Here is an 18,302-nt window from a genome sequence, read left to right as displayed (position 1 = left end):
GAGATGAACTATAGTCGTTCTACGACTGAAAGATCCCAAAACCAAAATTATTTCTTTTTTTTTTCGAATAATAATGCTTACATTTTTCCATAGTTTGGTTCACAGACATGAGTTAAATATATATATATATATATTTTGAAACTAAACTTATGATTTTGTTAACAAAGGACTCAATGATCGGGACAAATCTAAATGTGAGAAATGGAGAATACCATTCTGCTACAAGATAGATGATTATTATTTTTTTTTACAGAAGTACAAAGGTAACTTTGTAAGGAATTTGATAATTGTATTAACAGATTTTCTTCTAGAATATATTTCGCTTCCTACAGATGCAGAGATAACTATGGACCATCATATGGAAATGTGATGATTGCCTTGGCATAAGTTATGGTCAGAGGGATGTCGCCCTCACATCACTTCACCTTCTAGAGTTATGATTTATTTAAAAGAACAATTGAAATAAAAAGTATTTTACTAATAAGTTTTATTCATGAGACTGTGCACTTTCCGTTGGTAATGAGAAATGACTTCAATTGTATAAACTCAATCTGACGAAACTGTCAACGAAAGGCTAGCGAAACCACGAACTCAGTCCAGAACAATAATGTCTTTTATTTAATTGATAAAATTATTTTAACTTATGCATAACGTAGCTGTTTGGTAATATATCTTTTTTGGATTATGTCAATTTAATCGATCTGTTGATTCCTTATCTATCCGTAGTTAATATATGTATTTACTGAATGCATAGCAACATGATGACGTGGTTGCTATTTTTATTCAGTCATATATTTTTTTCCCGAGAAATGTATATTACCCCTAATAATAGAATATTTTAAATTGGTGTATTGGAGTACTAATTTGGTCAGAGCTCTGCAGAAGTCATACACAAAATCGTTTAGGAGTTTGTGAGTAAGACTTAGTTGATTGTAAATGTGTCAATGTGAATTGCAATTTAATTCTAGTTGATTTATTGATATATCTGTTGTGTTTTTTACCAGCTGGTATAAATATGAAGATGGCTCCAAGTCTGATACCTAAACTCTTACAACTCTTTTCCATAATAGGTATTTACTATTTTTCAGAACATTTTAAGACTTATGAAATTTAATTTAAACAAAATTTACAAATAAAACTAAATCACGTAAAGTAGGATTATCTTAAGTGGTATCGCCCGTAGATTTCTGTCTTTTTAAGATATTTTCATCGAAGTCTCAAGCAAAAGTATTTTTAATGATCATCCAATGAGCTCATACTATGTATAGAAAACTAATACATGAAAAAAGATAAATAATACATTTTTTAAAAGACAACATAGACAACCTCCAACATATCACTTAAAACATAATATAAAATAAAAAAAAAAATTAATAAAAAGAAATTGTTCTAACCACATATAGAACTTGTGATTTTGACACCACCAGCTGCTTGAAAGAACGATGGTACTAATTTGGCCAGCGGGCAATGCAAACGTGTTCTATTATTAATTGACACTTTCATTATATCGACATAATATAAAACTCTAAAGATCTAGTTTAGATCTAGATCTATTTCTGTATCTGTAATCTGGATGCCAGTTGTATTATAATTTCGTAAAAATATAAGCAAAGCTGTGATGATCTGTCAATAAACTTAAAGCAACTTAAAATGTAATAAACAACTCGAATAGTTATCATTACATTGCTTCTGATTACGCTATAATTCTTTTTTTTTTATAATTCCTACGATATGCATTTAAATATAAACTTAAAAGACGATGCTAAAAATTTTCCTGAACTAATTAAATATTTTTTGGTATCAATTTTGCCATACACTGGAAACTCCCGAACGCGATAGGCATTTCATAACCGATCTTGGCTCTAGATCTAAGTTATTTTAAAGTCTAGTACTCAAGCCAAATTTATATTTTTTTTTATTTTTAACTATAAAAAATTTAAAAAGGTTAAATTAGGGTTTCCCCCGTGTTGCAAAAGTGCTTGTAATTCTTTTCTCAGCGATTTACATAAACAATAAAATTTCTAGGATAATCGTTAGAGCCGTTTTTGAGATCCGCGTCAAAGTTTCATGCAGGTTCCTGAAGGTTCCATGAAGTTCTAACTTGAATAGAGATATTGTAATAAAAGAACATGAAATTGCATGCAAAAAATGTATTTTTAAAAAGACAATACCGCCATTACATTTTTTTAATGCAATTAAATAACAAAAACATTATACAATAAACTCATCTGGAAGACCTGGATTCTGCAGACATCTACCTTCTCTCCCTCACACAACTAAATGCTCAGACCAAACTCACCAGACTCTTAGAAGTAGCGGAAAAGACTGTACTTCTAATCAAAATAAAGAAACAGAAGTTATGAGGATCAACAACAGACAAGAGAACCCAATCCTGCTACAGGGACAGAACATCCTTGATACGGACCACTTCACTTATCTGAGAGTTAGTAAAGTAGTAAAGACGTTAAAATTAAGGACGATATACTAAATAGAATTACTAAAACTAGATTTTCCTTAACAATTTTCAAAAAATCCGACGCTCCAAATTATGGTCTTTACAGAACAAGATCCGAATCTCTATACGATTCCAAGACATGGAGAGTCATGAAAACAAATGTGAAAAAAATCCAGAACTTCACAAACAGATACCTACACGTAATGCTGGAAATAGGTGGCCTGAAAATATATGTACTGTTAACTTGTAATAGAGAATCAAGCATTATTTTATATTACGGCATATGAAAAAGCAAAAATAGAGCTAAATAGGACCACTAGCGGATCCAGAACTTTGGAGTGTGGGGGCGATTTTTTTTCCAAACCCTAACCCTAACGCCCAGTAACCCTAATCCTATGCATACACGTGCGTACAGCATATTCATATATATATATATATATTTAAAAAGCAGTGTTTTTCAACCTTAGTCGAAAAAAACAAACAAAAAAAAAGTCATTTTGAGGCCTCTCTCTTGCAAGCTTGGGGGTCTGGGGGAGCGATGTAAGCTTCCAAAGTGGGGTACGGGGCAAAGCCCCGACGCCAAAAGCGTTTTTTTGCATTCTTCACTGAAGAAACAATTTCTCCTAACATCTATAGCTTGTTATTCATCAGTGGAAGTCGGGGCAAAGCATCGACGCCAAAAGCGTTTTCTTGAATTCTTCAATGCAGAAACGCATTCTCCTGACATCTATAGCTCATCATTCATCAGTAAGGTTCGACGCCAAAAGCGTTTTCTTGCTTTCGTCACTGCAAAAACGCATTTTTCTGACATCTACAGCTCATTACTCATCAGTTGAGTTCGGAGCTCATTATTCATCCTATTAAAAGAGGACCTTTTAAAATAATGTTGAAGAATATTCTAATATGAATGTACAGGCCCTTAATGCATTGCAAATAAAACTCTTTGAAAAGATAAGATACTCCACCTATTTAGATTAAGTTTTTGAGGCCAAAAAAAAAAAATAGTTAAATAATATTCAATAAAATTCAAGCAAAAATTGTGAGTTTTTGTCCCAAATTTATTTAACTAGAAAAATATCAGATTGAGTAATCGTTGGAAAAAGGCGACTAGGAAAAGTTTATCTTGGTTGAGAACTCATCGCTGGCCTTGGGCGATTCGCGTCGGCTAACTACATACACACACTACCCCTATTCGCACCACCATTACACTTTCATATTATTTTTAGTTATAATTAAATGTAAAAAAATAAATATATAAATTGTGAAATTTTTGTTTCCACAGGTGTCTGTGTGACGTGTCAACAAATCCATCTATCGTACAGTGAAACAAACAGTTTAAGTGGTCAGAACATTATAGTTATCAAAGCAATTGTAACCCTTAGTCGCAAAGATGAAAGCTGGGCCCTCTATTCTAGATGGTTTATAGTTAATGCCACTAATATTTTAGTAAGCATTTGCAGTAAAATGTATGCGTTTGTCTTTTTAAATTTGATAGCTTGTAGAAGTTGATAACATTATAATCCTTTTTTTGTCTTTTAATCATCAGCACAAATACGAAGAGGATGAAGACTACTATTGTATATATAATATTTATTCTTCCACCTTTCCCCTTACACTTTTTTTAAACGTCATCGTCTTTTGTTAAGCTAAAATATCTACGTTTGTAAAACTTTAGAGGAACTAAAACCTTCCTCTCTCTAAGCCGCCAAAAGCATTTTTTTTCTTTATTTCTTTACACATCAAATACTAGTCATGTTTTTCGACTGTCATGGCATTGTCGACAAGCCGAAACGTTACTATTTTGATGAAACAATTTTTTCTTCGCACCAAACTTTTAACAAAATATGTTTAATTATATTCTTACCATTTTTTTAATGGACTATAGAAAATACCCGATAAATTGTGATTGAAAAAGGAAATTCGTGTGTCCAGTGGCATAGCTAGGGATTTCGGAGCTTCAACTACTTAGGGGCCCCTGCATTTTGAAATTCGGAATCATGATTTAAAAAAAATAATAGCGTAATATTTAATGTAAAAACGAATTTGGAACATTTATTTGGGGACCTCCGGTGGGGGCAAGGGGGGATTTTCACATCTGGACCCCTTTAACTACGCCACTGCACGAGTGTTTATATCTTATAACTTTGTAACCAGGTTAGATGGTTGTTTAAGATAAGAAACTATTACACTTCACTATATGATTTTTACAAAGCTTACAGCAACTCACTCTGTCTTTCTAGTGAAAAATGTGTACACGTTATTTACCCAACCCCCAATCTCAGATTAACCTGAAATTTTGCACAATTATTTTATTTTACCTGACAAACCACGAAACATTTAATAAAATTAGCTAATTACTTAACTGACTATTTGTAATTATTTTTATTTATTTATTTATTTTGGTATGGAACAAACGAAAAAAAAAATTTACTTAACGGTTGTGGCGGTATAAATTGAAAATTCCATTTTAAACCTGCTGTTGAGAATTAGATGGTTGCTTAAAAGTAAGAGACTACTAATAGATAACTATGAAACCTTCTATTTTCATATTCACTTTCTTGACAAAGTGGTTTGTGTATTCGCTCGAGGAAGCTTGAGCTTTCGATTTCGATTTCAAGTCTTTTTAGCGGCCCCCGATAGGAGAAAAGACGCTATTAGTTAAATGTCTGTTAGTCTGTCCGTCCATCCCGTTTAGATCTCGTAAACTAGAAGAGATAGTTTAAATCTGACACCATAATATTTTGGACGAATCAAAGTTCTGATGAAACGGCTACTTTTTTCATTTCTGAAAGCGAAAAATCATTTTTTTAAATCAATTATTCAAGCAGTTTTTTTTTTTATAAAAATACACCGCTTTTACTAATATTCACTATTAAACGTAACAAACAAGGGAGGCTCTTTAGAAGACCATTTACCCTATTTTTAACATATTTATGCAAATGGTTTTAGATTTTTTTTGTCAAAATATGTTATGTTAGCTCTGTCTTATTAGCTACTACATTTACACACAAAAAATGTTTACATTTTTTAAAGTGAAATAATATATTTAGTATGCATATAAATTGGGAATTATTAAAAACAACAATTAATAAGTAGTTTTTCATATTATCTCGTGAACTGTATTTATAGCGGATACTATAGAACACTTAATCAAAGGAAAAAAAATACGGAAATGTTTTTTTCTTTAATGAGTAAGAGATTGACCATTTTACAAAACAATTAGATTTATTAAATATTCATTATACGTCATCAGTAAGGCCAGGTTCACGTCTACTTTAACATTCACTTTCACCTAAAGATCTGTCAACAATTCTACATTCTTCTCTGTCATTTGTCTTTCCTGTCTGGTTGGACCACTTCGGGGGCCGATTTTAAGTTTGGGTTTCCACACAAACTGTCTTTCTAACCTTGTTTTTTTTTATAAAACGCATTTAAAAAGCTATCACCATAAACTTTAGGAAGATACCTCCTTCTTTCTCTGTTTTTGGCGGTAGTTGACATTTAGCGCTAAACTGCTAGTAGACAGACAGCTAAACCGATATAGGCGTCTTATATTTTAAAATATATAAAACGTAATAGCATGAATAATTTATTTGTGAACAAGACTAAATATAACTTTTATAACAATTTAGGTAAATACAAGTAGAGATGAAATGAAATACGCGTAGTAAACAGCACACGACAGTGCCGCTTATCTTACATCATTAAATTCGCTTAGCCACCAATCACTCGCTAACTTCTCACCGTCATCTTGGAAAAACACACACAATTTAATAATCTTCCCCACCACTTTTCAAATTGGTGTCAGAAGTGGATCCCGCCCGCTCTACTTACAATGACTACTTCTAAACGCCTTCACGAGCTCCAGATTAATAAAATCCGAAAGGAGCTAAACAGGCGAGACATCGTAGCGTCAGGAAACAAAGAAGCCCTTGTTATATATTCATATTGATAAATAATTTCAATGTATATATATATATATATATATATATATATATATATATATATATATATATATATATATATGCGCATGTGTGTGTGTGTAAATGTATGTACGTATTCATATAATATAAAGAGAGAGAGAGAGAAAAAAGCATTGACATAAGCCATAATAGGAGCTATCTTGTCGGCGCATTTTGTCGTTAGTAATGTCGGGTAACGCATTTTAATTTTATTTTTATTTTCAGAGAAAACAATACATTTTGTCATTAGTATCTATTTAAACCTAAATACTTAAATAGCAGCTTGCAATACTTATTATTGAAAGGTAAAACATACATAAGATCTATTGGGGCCAATGATGTAAAGATTAAATGCGCTTAATTCGAACTAGAAACAGAACGACCAACCACCTTTAATTCATTAATGTATGTAAGGTAGCCCTTTTTATAGATATGTGGTCTCCAAGTATAAAGTCTTAGTCTTCACTGGATTTCAAACTCGAGGCCGCTAGATTTGGAAGCTAAGCGCATCAGTACCACTTCCATAAAATATCTAATTACAATGAATACATACATTTTTTTCAGGATGAGTACCACGTAGACTTCAACAGTTCTTGTGACAACGAAAAAAGTTCTAATAAGTTTGAATGCTACTGCGAACGTCGTTGTGATGATGAGCATTATGTGACTTGTAGATTCCTAGCTACTACAAGCTGGAATGAAGCCGAGATTTATGGTGTCCTTTATGACGAAAACGGTTCTGAATTGAAAAGCGATCGTCTAAAGTTTCCCAAAGTTTACGGTAGTGTATTTATAGAGAATATTAAAACCTTTTTTTTCTAACATTTTTATTTTAAAATATTTTCTTAATTCCCAAAACTTTTAGCAAATTAAAACTAAATATAGCTAGAGATTTCAAGAACAGCAATATTCTATTCCATAAATATAGTTTAATACTAGCAGTGCAGAACTTTTAATATTTTTTTTAAATTAATGGTTTGACATTTAGAACTTAAATCATTGTGTTTTTTTTTTTGTTTAATGGAGAGTAACAAAGAACGCCTGGCCTGGTGAAACTTTTATTGAAACAAAAAGGAAACACGCTAGCACACAAAGCACTGTTAAATACACGGGCCAACCCTCCGCATCAACTAAAGTAATCGCTAGGTTATTGTCTGTAATAAAGTATCTTTTATTTAAGTTGTCTCTATGGTGTCTCTAATGGTAAATAAATTGTACCCTTAACAGCTTAATACAAACCTACAAAATATTTATCTATCTATCCTTGTTTGTCTCTCTCTCTCTCTCTCTGTATATATGTATCTATCTATCTATCTATCTATCTATCTATCTATCTATATATATATATAAATAGGGTAAATGGTCTTCTAAAGAGCCTCCCTTGTTTGTTACGTTTAAAATATATATATATATATATAGAGAGAGAGAGGTAGATAGATAGATAGATAGATAGATAGATAGATAGATAGATAGATAGATAGATAGATAGATAGATAGAAAGATAGATAGATAGATAGATATAGATATATAGATATAGATGTATCAGTCAATCTAGCGACACATTGAAAACATTCCTAATCTTGCATAAATTAATTTAAGTTATAAACCATAAATTGTCCGATTTTTCCACAGCTTCCCCTGCAAGTTTTGGTTCAAGTCATTGGATATGTATCTTTGTTTTGAAAAGTGTATTTCTGGCAATTCTGATTTAAAGACTATTCATTTATTTAATTGCCTTGGGGCTTTTGAAATTTAAATTTGTATCACTTCAATTCATATAACATTGGGGATTTTCATGATAAACTTAATTATGTGAAGGTAGGAAAATTATGCCTTAGAGCTGACATCTAAATGTATATATATATTTTTAAATACGGTAATCTATGATTTTAAGATACACAAATATATTTTATGTTGCTCGTTTGATTTAAATCAGTTTTATTTGCGCTATACACGGAAGCACATAAATCAAACATGATTATCTATCTTTGTTTATTTTGTACCCCAAAATTCTATTTTTTGTAACTTAAGCACTATTAATGAAAATGTACAATATATGCCAAGAATTTAGAATCTATGTTTAATTCTACTTCGGGAAAACGACATATGAAATAATTATTTATTAATTATTTATATAAATTTATATAATAATTATAAGTAATTAGATTTTAAAATATTTAATAAAATAATTAGTAGAAGACTAATAAAAATTAAATTATATATTATCTATCAATAATAATAATTGTAAACGGTACAATATAAAAAAATCACCAGTATATCAATGTAGGATACCATTTTATATATAGGTTGATATGAAATCGAAATGATCATGTTTAAAAACATGTATTAATAATACTTAATTATCATAAAAATATTAAGTGAAGGCAGCCTACAAACCTAACGTTACTTGCTTAGAAAGTGTGGATTGGCGCCCATAATGTCTTATTTTAAATCGTGCTGATATATTTGTGCTTTTAATATTAACATGGGCTTAGCCAGGATTTTTTTTTCGGGGGTATGACGGCAATTTTTCTCCCTCCCCCCTCCTGCCATATAGATATACAGTGCTTTTTTTTTTAAAGAAAACAAAAATAGGTAAATAGGTGCCGGTTCTCAGTGATTAGGTGCCGGTACTCAGAAGTTGATTGCCTAACTTTAAACTACTAAACAAAACACTATTTCCGGTACTGAAAGCCAACAAAATGCACATTTAGATGTATCTACAGTACATTATCCTGCTATTAAAAAGTTTTATTTCAATAACCTAATCTGCTATTCTTACTTACTTAGATCCTCCCGCGCCGTTCGGCGCTTTAGGCGGGAAGCTGTTTCCACAAAAATCTTTCACTGGCAATGTTTGAAGCCTCTTCCCACCTGCTCTGAGAACACCCATGAAAGTGTGGCACCAAGTTGTACTAGGATGTCCCTGTTTGCACTTACCTCGTAATGGCCTCTATGTCATCGCAACTCTTATTATGCGTAATTTATTTTGTTGGAGAACATGTCCTGCGAACATCAAACGACGCTCTGTCACAACCTTACTATGGGTTCGACTCCCAGTTCGACATAGGATTTTCTTGATTGAGACCCACTCTATATAACTGTCTCCTAAAATCCGACTTAGCCATCTTTGTTGTGCCACATTTAGTCTTTCTCAATTTCGGCAGATGACTATTCACTGCACTTTATTTATGTGGCCCATATAGAAAAGGGTGACTTTATTTTGCTTTAGAATAATATTGAATAAAGAGTTTTTCAACCTCAAAACTCTGGGGATTTGAAACTCAAAACCATCTGGAGGGGTTTAAAACTTTTAAAAAGCCCTCTGGAGTAAGAGGATGTTTACTCAAAACTCCCTCTTAGCTTGGCTATGCTCATAAAATTTTGAATGTGTAATTTGCTTTTCTTTTATATATATTGAATAAGTATTTTTGGGCTTCAAATCCCGCTGAAGGAGGTTGAAACTCAAAACCCTTTTGGCTACGCTTATAGAATTTTGAGTAATCTGCTTTCTTTTATTTTTAAGAGGTATTCATTTTCTTCAAACCCCGCTGAAAAAGGGTTTAAACTCAAAACCCAGTTGGCTACGCTCATAAAATTGTATGTATCATTTGCCTTTTTTTTTAATTAAAGAGGTATTTTTTAACAGCCAACCCCACTGGAGGGGGGTTTTAAACACACAAAAAAAACCACACTTGGCTACGCTCAAGTAGACTGAATGGTTTGTTTTATATTGAAGAGCTGGTTTATCGAAAATTTCAAGTAGGTTTTAAAATCAAAATCTTCCTTAACTATGCTCTTGGAATATGGGGATTGTCGTTTGCACTTTTTTTTTTGTTTTGTTTTATAGAAGAGGGGGATTTATCTGCAATACCTCCTGGTAGGGGCAAGTGATGGTTTAGTATTAAAATTTACGTAAAATAAAAAAAAAAAAAATCAAAGCAAAAAATCAGTCACTAAATTCCGAGGGATTTCATTTCGAGCGTTGAACCCCACCCCCCAACCCTGGCTACGCCCATGAATAGTAATATCCCGTGTTAAAATGCCTCTTATTGTGTACATATTGTTACGATCTTTTCCTAATCAGGCATTCTGTAAACACTGCTAAACACACATCACATCAACACATCAAGAACCTGACAAGAGGTCCAAAATAATCTGATACTTAAATGAATGGATAACACCCAATACTAGACAATTGGCAATACAATCAATTACTAGAATGTTACACTGTACATCACCGTACTTTAATCTGATGTCTCTATCTCTTCCTGGACTCATGCGTTTACTCGAGGACTCTACCAGGACGGACATCATGGTCGACTCAGTCTCGGTCTCCTCCGTGTCCTGTCTTGAACTGCACTGCCTTACACCATTAACTATAAGACACACAAACACGTGAGGCTCTTTATTAGGGAAGACGAGTGTTTTCCATATTTGTAACAAATTTATGCAAAACAGTTGTATATTTTTTGTCACAAATTTTTGTTTTTAAATTTGTATTCTTAAGTTATGTAAGTTTTGTTATATTAAGTACTATATTTACACACTAACAAATGTTTACTATTTTTTTAAAGAGAAAATATCTATTTAGTATTTATTATAAGTTAGACATAATATAAAACGAATAAAAATCTTGTAAACGCATTTTTTAAAATACAGAAATGATATGGTCATTGTCACGGGTTAACTATAAAAAATTGAGCCTTTTCAAAACAATACATCAATTATAAGACATCAGTTAGGCCAGGGGAGGCGCGGTGGATGAGCGGCAAAGTGCTTGGCTTCCGAACCGGTGGTCACGGTTTCGAATCCTGGTGAAGACTGGGATTTTCAACTTCGGAATCTTTGGGCGCCTCTGAGTCCACCCAGCTCTAATGGGTACCTGACATAAGTTGGGGAATAGTAAATTTCATTGGTCGTTGTGCTGGCTTTATGACACCCTCGTTAACCGTAGGCCACAGAAACAGATGACCTTTACATCGTCTGCCCTATAGACCACAAGGTCTGAAAGGAAACTAGTTAGGGTTCACATCTAACTTTACATTCACTTGCACCTATCCCTTGATCTGCTGGACCGTTTGGGCATTACACAAGATCTGTCAACCCTCTTTTTCCATTTTTATCTGTCATTTGTCTTTGATATAATTTCATTCAGATGTTCTTTCTTAAATTATTGAAGCCTGCCTGGGTGGACCACTTCGGGGGCCGATTTTGAGTTTGTGTTTCTACACAAACTGTCTTTGTAACCTTTTTAAAATGTATTTTCAAATCTGTAATATAAAAAACAATAATAAATTAATCTTATAGTAAGTATAAATCAATATATATTTTTCTGCTGATGGTCGCCCATCGTCCCATGTCATTTTTGAAAACTGTTTCGCCAAAGTGGTTGTCTATTTAGCACATCGGTCAGTCAATGTTAGATTTAGAAAGTTAAATATCTGATTATTTCGAACGCTTTTTAATATTTTTTGACATGTTATTAATGTGTTTATAATATTTCCCTCTTTCACTTTACATTCTTGATGAGTAATCTTATAATATATTGTAAATCTAGGGGTGTACTTAGCTATAGCGTTTCTATTGAATATGGGGTATGTTATATTATAATATTATCCTGCGAATGCCGTAATGTTCAAAGGCCAAGGTGTGGTGAAAGTAGTGGAGATCATTTAAGAGACGAAAACGATTCGAATATTGATGATCAAGCCGCCGATAACTCCTGACGACCATCTTTCACTTAATTCTATTTTTCATTTTGCTCTATCTTGACAATGGGCGCGTCATTTTTAGCCTAGATATAATAAAGGCTGACTTCACCTATCCACAGGATAACATATAAATATATATATAATTTTTGCTTTAATTATAAACATTAAAGGTGTAAATTGTGTTCTCGGACTTTATCGGTATATATTTCATATTTCTATCAATATTTCATTTCTACATGTATATGTAAGTATGTATTTTGTTTATTGATTTCACTTTAGATAACAACACTGGCATACTTATGTTGACATACCTGTTTATACTATATTTCCGTCATGATGAAGTTTCTATAGCCTGACAATAGCCTTTAAAAATTGATTGAGTGCTTAATGGAAATAGTCTTGCATGTATATAAAGGGTGTGACTTTCTCTCTCTCTGCCAGTTGCCGTCGATCTGATCTGTGGAAATGATGTGTTTAAACACAAAAAAGACACCTCGTATACATGGCCTGTATATTTATGCATGTTACATTTTAAAAAGTTTTCGAGGGCATTAATTTTATTCTTATCTAATGCAACCACTTTTTTTCATGTAAATAGAAACGTTTATATTTACTATTGCTTGTTTCTTGATTTCTCACAGTACCATATGTCAGATAAAATGATTAGATGATCATGACAAAAGATGAAATGACAGGGGATAAAATGACAGGGGATGAAGTGACAGGGGAGGAAATGACCAGGGGTGAAGTGACAGGAGAGGAAATGACCGGGGATGAAATGACCGGGGATGAAATGACCGGGGATGAAATGACAGGGGATGAAATGACCGGGGATGAAATGACCGGGGATGAAATTACAGGGGATGAAATGACAGGGGAGGAAATGACAGGGGATGAAATGACAGAGGATGAAATGACCGGAGATGAAATGACAGGGGATAAAGAGACAGGGGATGAAATGACAGGGGATAAAATGACATGGGATGAAGTTGCAGGGGATGAAATGACAAGGGATGAAATGACAGAGGATGAAATGACCGGAGATGAAATGACAGGGGATAAAGAGACAGGAGATGAAATGACAGGGGATAAAATGACATGGGATGAAGTTGCAGGGGATGAAATGACAGGGGATGAAATGACATGGGATGAAGTGACAGGGCATGAAGTGTTTGAGGAGGAAATGACCGGGGATGAAGTGACAGGGGATGAAATAACCGGAGATGAATTGAAAGGGAAGGAAATGACCGTTGATGAAATGACAGGGGATGAAATGACAGTGGATAAAATGACCGGGGATGAAATGACCGGAGATGAAGTGACAGGGGAGGTAATGACCAGGGGTGAAGTGACAGGGGAGGAAATGACCGGGAATGAAATGACCGGGGATGAAATGACAGGGGAGGAAATGACAGGGGATGAAATGACATGGGATAAAGTGGCAGGGGATGAAATGACAGGGGATGAAATGACATGGGATGAAGTGACAGGGGATGAAGTGTTTGAGGAGGAAATGACCGGGGATGAAGTGACAGGGGATGAAATAACCGGGGATGAAGTGAAAGGGAAGGAAATGACCGTTGATGAAGTGACAGGGGAGGAAATGACAGGGGATGAAATGACAGAGGAAGAAATGACCGGAGATGAAATGACCGGGGATGAAGTGACAGGGGATGAAGTAACAGGAGATGAAATGACAGGGGATGAAGTGACAGGGGATGAAATGACAGGGGATGAAGTGAAAGGGGATAAAGTAAAAGGGAAGGAAATGACCTGGGATGAAGTGACAGGGAATGAAATGACAGGGGATGAAATGACAGGGGATGACATGACAGGGGATAAATTGACAGGGGATGAAATGACATGGGATGAAATGACATGGGATGAAGTGGCAAGGGATGAAATGACAGGGGTCGAAATGACATGGGATGAAGTGACAGGGGATGAAATGACAGGGGATAAAGTGAAAGGGGATGAAATGACAGGGGATGAAATGACAGGGAATGAAATTACATAAGATGAAGTGACATTGGATGAAATGACAGGAGATGAAATGACAAGGGATGAAATGACATGGGATGAAATGACATGGGATGAAATGACAGGGGATGAAATGACAGGGGATGAAGTGACATGGGATGAAATGACAGGGGAGGAAATGACCGGGGATGAAATGACAGAGAATGAAATGACAGGGATGAAATGACCGGGGATGAAGTGACAGAGTGTGAAGTAACAGGGGATGAAATGACAGGGAATGAAATGACCGGGGATAAAGTGGCAGGGTATGAAGTGACAGGGGATGAAATGACAGGGGATGAAATGACCCTGGATGAAGTGACAGGGAATGAAATGACAGGGGATGAAATGACCGGGGATGAAGTGACAGGGGACGAAACGACAGGGGATTAAATGACTGGGATGAAATGACCGGTAATGAAGTGACAGGGGATGAAATGACAGGGGATAAAATGACCGGTAATGAAGTGACCGGGGATGAATTGACAGTGGTTTAAATGACCCGGAACCTAAAAAATTGTACGATTTCCAGCCGTTTTCGAGATCTGTGTCAACCCACCTACGTTTTCTTTTTTAAGTTTTGAATCGATGAAGAATTTTCTAGCTGTTAAGAGGAATATTTATGGCAATATTTTTTTCAAGACCTATCTAGCGCCTTATTAAAACATTATGTACGTTAAAATTAAAACAAGCCTTTCAATAGATCAATCAGAGAAAAATACCAAAATATTGTAATGTCGTCTTTCAACGGTAAATGTTAACAGTCACATAGTCGCTTGGAGTCCAACATATTTGCTAAATACACTTATTTCTGACATACAGCGGCAAATGACAACATTCACCAATCACTAGAAAAGAATGTCGAATATGTCGGAGATACACATTTTCTACTCCGTATTTTATTCGCGATAAAACGTCCCAAGGGTTTAATAATTTGTTTTCCTCTCTTTCTGAGAGGTGTGACCAATCACGTTAAAGAGAAGGGTTCGTCACTCTGCAGAGGAGCTTTTAAATTCTTGACTATTGCCGGAGGGTTTAATTGCCGAGGTAAATATAGTGTGCAGTCCGGGATGTTTTTTTTGTGTGTGTTTGTTTTGTTTTTTGGACTTGCTCTTAGTATCTAGCATGAGAACAAGAGATGCTTGATATTATTTGCTTTTTCTTTGTAATGATAAGCACTGGCTCATGGATACTATTACACTTTAGAATTTTACTTTTAACTTAAGCCAATCTAGAACTTAGCATTTGTAACTTACTAGACTTTTCTTCTATAAAGCATACTTTATCATGCGTGTAGATTATTCAGGACTTTATGTGAAGACTAAGTATATTGCAGGCCCTCTTTAATATTTTTTTTGGAATATGGTTTTTTGGTATGTCCAACTCTAAATTTTTTAGAAGTATAAATAGTTTCTTCAAGTTGTTGTTTCGTTTTAAAAGTATTAGCAATTAGAGTTATTTTTCGGTTTCGGTATTTCTTCACTAGGCTTTGTCTTTTTAGCGGCCCCCGTAAGGGGAAAAAGCCGCTATTAAGTTTGTGCAAAATGTCCGTCTGTCACACTCAGATCTCGAAAACTAGAAGAGATATGAAAAATAGTATTTCACCATGCAATGCGGCTTGAATAGTTTAGGTGCAGCGGCTACTTTTGGTTTTCTAAAATCAAACCATTCAATTAATAAAATTAATTAGGCAAGCGATTTTTTCATAAAAATACACAAATTCTAAAACAATTACGTAAATGTAAGGGAGGCAATGTTATAATATGCTAACAAAGATGGACAATATATGTGTTTTTTCAGTATCACTAAGTCTAATATATTTATAAAATGTACAAGAAATGTTTACAACAAATATAAATAATACTTAATGATGTTTCTTCTGGTCAACTAGCTGCTAGTTTGTTTATAAAGGCTAATAATGCACTTTGTATGTAAATATCACGCACATTTTTTTAAATGGACTCTTTATGCAGAGACTTTCGTGCAGTAGCGTAACGTCGCAGCATGATACATTGACAAACTAATTTCTCAAAAATGTCTAAATAAGCAGATTTTATTTATTTGTTGTTTAGTGTCCCATCAGGATAAAAGCCTCTTATTTTTGTGCATTTGTCTGTTGGTCGGTCTATTCGTCACGTTTAGATTTAAAAAACAACACTAAAAGCAATTGAAAATCTGATTTAACCTTTAATGTTCCTTTGGAAACCTGTCCATTGTTTTAACTATCTATAATAGATTGTTCCAGATGGTTTGTGAAAATAAATCAATGTCAACGAATGTCTGTTTGCTCTTTAAATCTTTATTACATTTAATCTCCATACTTAAACGTTGCAAAAATACATTACCAATAATATGTTGTTCGTTTTTTTTTATGTAAATAACATATAAAGGCTAAATCAAAATCTCTATAATGACTTATATTTCATTAACTGTAAAAATGTTCCGGATATTGTTTTATAACAAATGAATTGATGATTGTTTGAAATCGCAAAATTGACTAATATTACACGTATATTCTTTGACAATCCGTCGTTATAGTTTGATGATCGATATCAAATTCTTCCATATTTACATCTTTAAAGAAATTTTAAAATATCAACAATAGATTGTTCAGGGCTTTAAAAAAAAGAGTAATTTACTAGAAACGATTATTGAAAATCATTTTTTAGACTTATTTTACATTTAATTTTCTTGCTGAAACATAACAAAAGTTTTTTAATCGATAAAGAATGTTCCGCATTTTGTTTTGAAATGAAAACGATCTACATTATTTAAATTTTCTTAAAAATCGTCGCCAAAAATTTTCGAATTTTATTAAATAATCTACTAACGCTAAATAACTGTTTGAAATCCCTCTTCTAATTAATAAAACAAATAATCTTCTCATTTACACTATATTTATGTAAAATCTCACTTCCCTCTTAAAGTACATTTAATTTTCTAGCTAAAACGTTACAAAATCAAATTATCCTAAACACAATATTCAAATGTAAAAGGAAAACAACTTCCGAACACCAAAGTGTATGAAAATATCTACGCAAGGCTGTGGTACATCTAATTTGTATACGAGACCATCTAAAAAATTCAATTAACGGTATTACATTTATCTGGAATTCTCTTTTTATCTTAATATTTATACAAACATTCGGAACAAGCTATTATATATATTAAATCTATTACGTTCATACTTAAAACTATTGCGATGTTTCGAAACGAAATCTAAAGGTTAATCACATTTTCAATAGCTTTTAATTGTGTTTTATATCAAGATGACGGACAGACCGACTGACAGACAAAACGCAAAAACAATGCGGCTTTGAACCTCTTTAAATAAATTCTATTAGATCTCAGTGCACCAATGTCTCTGAACCCTAGTTAAATATCTCGTGTTAATAAAGGCATTGATTATCTATGATTATTTTTTTTTTACATAAATCTTATTTTAATTACATCTACATTGTTCTACATTATTCCAAATTTACATTTTAGATCTAGATCTAATAGACAAAAATCGTAAGAGTGTTCAATCATAAATTTAATTTAGTTAGATCTACCTCATCATTCTAGTTCCATTTAAATGAAAATGCAAATAGCTCTTTAGGTAACTGTGCTTGGACATCGAGCAGACGTTGCCGAAGTATAAGTACAAATCAATACCAAAAGATTATCTAAAATCGCTTGTCTGACATGTTGTACATATCCGGTAGTTGTCATGCCGTAATGTGTAATATATCTCATTATCAATAAGAGGCTACTAGTTTGTTATTAAGTTAACAGCACTGCCTTGTGAATATGTGGTTCTGACAGGGATCCGACTCCGACGGGGCCGCCTCTGAGTTTGTGTAAAAACACAAACTCTCTATGTAATCTTATTTGTTTTTGGTTTATAGCCAAACATGTTTTCATAAGTATTTTGGCGTTTTTCTTTATTGAATGTAGTGTTTCCGCCAAACTGAACAAACGGCTAACATAGGACCCTTTATTATAAACGTATCACAATTGACCATTTCAACTGAGCCTGGTATATGAGTATGACGAGTGTCTCTATGATCTATATTCGCTCTTTCACTGAGTATTAGCCGTGTTTCAATATTCACAGGGGAAAGTCGACTATCACCAGTAACAGTTGTAATAATGTTTAGACGTTACAAA

General features: G+C 33.5%; 1 protein-coding gene across 2 annotated transcripts; it reads left to right on the top strand.

Annotated features, from left to right (window-relative positions):
• Window positions 1-3,730: 3,730 nt before the first annotated feature.
• LOC129922886 (sperm acrosomal protein FSA-ACR.1-like) lies at window positions 3,731-18,302 on the top strand. 2 transcript variants are annotated; one of them, XM_056010962.1, is made up of 3 exons: window positions 3,731-3,901; window positions 6,982-7,198; window positions 8,050-18,302. In XM_056010962.1, the coding sequence occupies exon 3, from the start codon at window positions 12,799-12,801 to the stop codon at window positions 14,146-14,148; it is 1,350 nt and encodes a 449-aa protein (XP_055866937.1). In that variant the 5' UTR covers window positions 3,731-3,901; window positions 6,982-7,198; window positions 8,050-12,798; the 3' UTR covers window positions 14,149-18,302. The 2 variants fall into 2 exon arrangements, with proteins under 2 accessions (XP_055866937.1, XP_055866939.1); XM_056010964.1 differs by lacking the exons at window positions 3,731-3,901; window positions 6,982-7,198 and adding an exon at window positions 7,208-7,552.

Source organism: Biomphalaria glabrata, chromosome 14, assembly GCF_947242115.1.
Source record: "Biomphalaria glabrata chromosome 14, xgBioGlab47.1, whole genome shotgun sequence".
Lineage (NCBI taxonomy): Eukaryota > Metazoa > Mollusca > Gastropoda > Planorbidae > Biomphalaria > Biomphalaria glabrata.
This window is presented reverse-complemented; position numbering and strand designations above follow the sequence as displayed.